The sequence below is a fragment of the Hypanus sabinus genome, chromosome 2 (genome assembly GCF_030144855.1).
Source record: "Hypanus sabinus isolate sHypSab1 chromosome 2, sHypSab1.hap1, whole genome shotgun sequence".
Classification (NCBI taxonomy): domain Eukaryota; kingdom Metazoa; phylum Chordata; class Chondrichthyes; order Myliobatiformes; family Dasyatidae; genus Hypanus; species Hypanus sabinus.
Window position 1 is genome coordinate 118,981,772 of NC_082707.1, and position 6,000 is coordinate 118,987,771.

At 42.5% G+C, this 6,000-nt stretch overlaps 1 protein-coding gene across 4 annotated transcripts in view; it reads left to right on the forward strand.

Moving 5' to 3' along the window:
• rad51b (RAD51 paralog B) overlaps positions 1 to 4,107 on the forward strand; it is a 562,125-nt gene extending 558,018 nt beyond the window's left edge. For all 4 annotated transcript variants that reach the window (XM_059953396.1, XM_059953406.1, XM_059953376.1 and 1 more), the window contains exon 11: positions 3,646 to 4,107. In XM_059953396.1, coding sequence (XP_059809379.1) covers positions 3,646 to 3,773 — 128 coding nt within the window. In that variant the 3' untranslated portion in view covers positions 3,774 to 4,107. The remainder of the gene's footprint in view (positions 1 to 3,645) is intronic.
• The last annotated feature ends 1,893 nt before the right edge of the window (positions 4,108 to 6,000 follow it).

A 6,000-nucleotide genomic window follows, 5' to 3' on the forward strand; every position in this document is an offset into this window, starting at 1 on the left:
TGCACAGGTAATACTTTGGTGCTAGTTGTTCAGAAACTTCTTTAAGCTGGCCTGGTTGAAATCCCCCACAATAATAGGGAAGCCATCAGGATGTGCAGTGTCATGACTGCTGATTACAGTGCTCAGCTCCTTCAGAGCCCATCTGACATTGGCTTGAGCTGCAATGTACACCACTACCAAGATGGTGGTGCAGTACTCCCTCAGCAGATAAAATAGATGACATTCGATCACTTATGTTCCAGGTTGGGTGAGCAGGACTGAGACAGAACAATCACATCTATGCACCACGGTGAATTAATCAAAAGCATGCTCCATTTCCTGTACCTCTAAAAGACTGATCTGACCTGTACTTGTGGAGAATGGTGAAGCCATCGGGCTGCTGAAATGGCACCGGTGTGCTATGTTTCCCTGAAGCAGTCCCCGGTGCCCCTCTGGCACTGCAGTCTTGTTCTGAGGACTTCAGTTTTATTTTCCATTGACTGTATATTCGGTAGCAGGACAGTCGGGAGTGGAGTCCAAAGCCTTGCATTTCAATTGTACCTGCAGACCGCCTCAGCATCCGCACTTCCATTTTCTTAAAGGGGAACTGCACTGACATCCCGATTCAAAGTCAATTTCTTGTGAACTCTGAGACATCTTAAATATTTTTCATATTTTTCTGTCCTTATCTGTCAGTATTTTTTACGGTTTATCTTCCCTTGTTCTCTCTCCTTCGCTATTAACTTGTTTCCAATCTGCTGCTTTTGTTTTTGTCTTTGCCCTATACATTATGTTGTGAAGACATTTAATAAAGTACCTATTTGCCACTGGGTGTTTACTGAGCAATTTTCAAGGGGGGGCCAGCTTTGTTTCAGCTTTCAGACGCAATGGAGTATAGGTGTGGAAGGCCCAAACACCAAACCTAACTTGCTTCACCCAGTTCAGTTTTATTCTCAAGTTTATAGCACAAAATTATTTCTAGGCCTGAATGAAAATTAAAGAACAACAGAAGAAGCTGGAAAGCTGAAATAAAAACAAAAACGCTGGAGACACTCAATAGTATTGGCAACATCTATAGAGATACAAACAGAATTAAACTTGCACATCAATGACCCCTAATGAACATTGATTGCTCTGAAGCACTGTCTGTCTCTCTCTCCATAGAATGATACTGGGCTTGTTGAGTATTTCAAACATTTTCAATTCCTAGGTCAATGATTTTACTCATGACTCTAGCAAACATTTCTTTCTATTATTAGGTGCTCTGTGTAAAATACAACTAACCTGGTTAGTTCCATCTAATCCTCTGTCTTAATTCATGGGGGTTTTGATTAAAAAATCAGGTTTATTCCACTTGGATGACATCAAATTTGTTAATTTTTGGCAGCACTATAGTGCAAAGTCATAAAATTATCATATAACTACAAACATAAATAGATATCGAAAACAAAATAATGAGATTGTTTTCTTGAATTCATGGGCCATTCAGAAATCTGATGGCAGAGGGAAAGAAGCTATTTGAGTGTGGGTCTTCAGGCTCCTGTATTTACTCCCTGATGGTAGTGACAAGAAGAGAGCGTGTCCTGGGTGGCAGCAGTCTTTCTTATTTCTTCAGGCATCACCTCTTATAGATATACTCATTAGCTGGTAGGATTTGTACCTGTGGTGGAGCTGGCTGAGTCTAAAATCCAAGATAAATCTTTGTGATCCTGTGCTTTCGAGCCTCCGTACCATACAACCAATCATAATGTTCTCCACTATACACCTGTAGAAATTTGTAAACATTTTCTCAAACTCCTATCAAAGTAGAGAGACTGCAAACCTTCTTCATTATTATATCAGTGCATCGGACCCAAGGTAGATGCTTCACAATGTTGACGCTGCTCACCCTGTTCAACGGTATTCAGTGTTAATGTTATTATTTTCTTCCTTTATTTCTATTGCCATTACATTATCTGTAGTTAGCAGAGATACTGACCTCAATCCTTCTCCCTTGATTCATACATGAACTGCATAGGGTTTCTGTTAGTTTAGCAGGGTGGGGTTTGCTCAGTGTGCAACTGCTTATAATTCCTGCTTCTCTGGCAGGGCAAGGGTTACTGAGTTCAGCTACAGAGAGTTCCTGTTTCTTCACCAGACTGAGGGCTTGTCACTGTTAATGTTCAGAGTTCCTGTTTTGCAGTAAAGCTTAAGTAGACTTTGGGGGAACGCCAAAAATGAGGTCATGCTTTTAACATTGGTGGCAAATGCGATTTGAGGCCCTTGTGTTAATTGACTTTTAGAGTTATGAATAGATTTAAAAGTAAACATTTGATTAATTCAGAGCACGGATAGGGGATTGACTGAAAATTAACATTTGCATTCTTGAAGGCCAGTCATTAAATAATTAAACAACAACTGCACAATAAGTTACATTCAGTGCAAGAGAAATGGCGATTTCCAGACTTTCACTGAATCATACAGAAGAGGTTTACATTTGATGGGGTGATGTGGTCATACCCTGACACCAAACAACATGGGAATGTAAACAAGATGCAATGCATATGTGTAGAGTGGTTCACATTAACAAAATTAAGAAACTGGGTCCTTAATGTAAAAGGGATTCCATCTACCCCTCACCAAACCTCAGCGGACTCGAATCAGCGCACACCCAAACTCAATGGAGTACATTCACCACATCAACCTCAATGGCGTTCAATCACCCCCAGACCAAAATGAAGTGGACTCCAATGAACACACACCAAACCTCAATGGAATCCATTCACCACACACAAATCTTAAACAGGAGTCCAATCAGCACATACCAATCTTCAGAGAGAGGCTAGTCACCGCACACCAAACCTCAATGTGACTCCAGTCACCAAATACCAAACCATGCAAGTCCAATCACCCTACACAATCCCTTAATGAGTCCAATAACCATGCCCCAAACCTCAAATTGATTCCAGTCACCAGATCCCAAACCACATGAATCCAATCACCTTAATGATTCCAATAACCATGCCCCAAACCTCAGTGGAATCTAGTCTCCACACATCAATACCAATTATCTGGAATTTGTTGCCACGAGCGGCAGTGGAGGCCAAGTCATTGGGTCATTTAAGGCAGAGATAGATAGATTCTTGATTAGCCAGGACATCAAAGAGTATAAGGAGAAGGCAGGGAGTGGGGATGACTGGAAGAATTGGATCAGCCCAGGATTGAATGGGGAGCAGACTCGATGCACCAAATGGCCTATATCTGCTCCTATATCTTATGGTCTTATCAGACCTCAGCGAGGTCCAGTTACTGTACACCAAACCTTAATGTGAGTCCAGTCTCCACAAGTATAATCACCATTAACCTTCAGTGAGAGTCTAACCACCACATAGCAAACCTCATTGGTGTCTATTCATTCCTTGCTACTTATTTTTATTTTCTCTTCTTCCAGCATCTTTTGATCAGCTGTATAATATGAAATCTACAATCATTGCAGTATTCATACTGAGTATGGCTTCCTGACATGGAGTGAGAACTTAACCCAGTCAGTTCCTGTTTTTGAGAGATTAGAAGCTGCCCAGTGACACAGGGGCAGCTCCTCCTGTTATATGGCAGTGAGAATGATGATGGGCTGCAATTCAATAATTAGGCACCTGATTAACTGCTTCCTCTACCTCTATTCCACAGGTGAAGATGACAGAAGCAGTTCTCAGCGTGAGGGAACAGACCCTGGACTTCAGCCTATTAGAGTTCGTAGCTCCATCAGCCACAGCTCTGGCAGAGACCTGTTAGTGCAATCTCAAGCCAAACCTTGAGTAATGCAGGATCTGATCAACACTTACCCACTATACTACTATTCTGATCACCCGACCGGGGAGTATTAATTCTTGCCTGGTGATGCAGATTGCCAAATGGAGGACTATTTGAATTACAGAGAACAGGAACACCCTGAATTATTCATCTAGGAAGCCATGTAATGACAACACAGCGTTTGAAAAAACTAGCTTAAGACTCGTGTTGTGTAAAATTCGTCGTGACATGAATGAATCTGAGTTGTATCACTGAAGAATTGCCCACGGCAATTTATTTAAGACTCAAACCCTGACACATCGGGTTTTCCATTTTAAATAAATCTCAACACAATTATAATGATTCAGCTTGTGGATGCATGCTAACGTAATTGGATAAGTCAAAGATTTATCCTTTTTCTCATTAGGACTTAAGGGAGGCTGCTGCACTTATCTCTGAGGTCAGAGAAAGAGCTGGTGGTGAGTGGTGATGATTAAGAACCTCTTCATAACTCAAAGAAGTTACGAAGTATATGAAGGGCAACATTTTGATGTGCTTATAGTGGAATAGCCTGCTGACAGCTCTCACAAACAGGGAGTGGTTACAGGAAGGTGATCACATGGTGTTAGGGATGGTGGCCATCAGCGGCTTGTACCTCTAAAGGAACTTTTCCAGTCTCTATGAGTTAAATGCATCTAACTAACATTTTGGGGGTCAGTTTGCAGCGGTCACTTTAAGGGCCATGGTTTGGGGTATAAACGGTTGATCACATTGATCTTGCCACACCTATCTCACACTGGTGATATCTGCAATCTTCATTGGTCAGAGGGAATAGCTAATGCCCTATGCTCCATCAGATAAATGGTCCTGGCACTGGATCTTGAAGGATGAGGGTTGACTGTTCCCAAGGATGTGGTTCATAGAGAGATACAGTACAAGGGCAGATCCTTCAGACCACCCAGTCCATTTATTCCTAAACTCCCATTTATGCCAATCCTACTTTATTTCCATTTTTAATTGTCTGCATTCCCATCAACTTCCCACAGATTATACAACTATCCCATTTTTGCAGTGGCTGATTTACCTACCAAACCACACATCTTTGGGATGTGGGAGGAAACCAGAGCACTCGAAACAAGCCCGCACTGTCACAGTGAGAGCATGCAAACTCCACACAGATAGTATCTGAAGTCAGGGTTGAAACTTGGTCTCTGGTGTTGTGAGACAGCAGCTCCACCTGTCTCTCTACCATGATGTGTGGTGGTTCAGTGTTGAGTTGTTGCAGAGTCCTTTGTATGCTGAGTAATGCCCAGTGTGACTCAGAACTGGGTGAGCTGCTGGCCCGCTTTAATCGGGAAGCTTGTGTCCTTGGGATGGCCTGTCTTTTAGTGGCTGCCCCTAGCTAAGAGAGGGCAGTGAATTCTGGGCAGATGGTGGGATCAGCCATGTTCAAATAATTACCATTCGTTCTGCTTTTTCACCTGCAAGAAACACTTCAACAACAGACCTCATTCTTCTCCTCCCAGTTCTTCTGAGCAAACCTGACACTGGAATTCCGTGACCTGTGTGTTTGGAGGTGGAGCATTCAGTCTGGATTCCTGTCTATAATTGCTCTCCTGACACTTTTATTGGGAGATTGTATCCAGACATTAGCAGTTGTCCCAGGCTTGGTCAAAGCTATTCTTTTAACTTAAGATGAGCAGTTGAATTACACCAGTAACGCGCCATTAGACAGGCTAGTGCCATCATTCAGTTTACAGGGGACTTACTATTTGTGTTCAGACTGTCCGCACATTTACCAACATTCGAGTCAGTTCATGCACCAGGTATACACTCAGAAACGTGTAGCATGCATTGCCCTGCAGCTCGGCTTACACTATGGTTATTCAGTCACTGGGCTCTCATGTTCCTTCTCAGTGATGCCGTAGGGATGACCCCATACCAGGTTAACAGTTGGGATTAATCCCTGCTCTTGTTAAACCATATCCTTCACACAGGGGTCTCCAGTGTTTGTTGTTCTCTTCGGTAATGTCATCGACATTTGCTTGCTGAATAAATGCTAGTTTTACATTGTCGCTGAATCCTTATCAGCCAAACTTGCAGAGCTAGTGCTGCAGTCCCCCATGTTAAATCCCATCAGCTAAATCTTCACTCCATTAGGACCATTATTTTGACCTTATTTAGAAAAATGCCACAGTCCAGAAGTCCAAAGCTAGATTTTGACCGGATTGAGCTGAAGCAGCTGCAGACCCT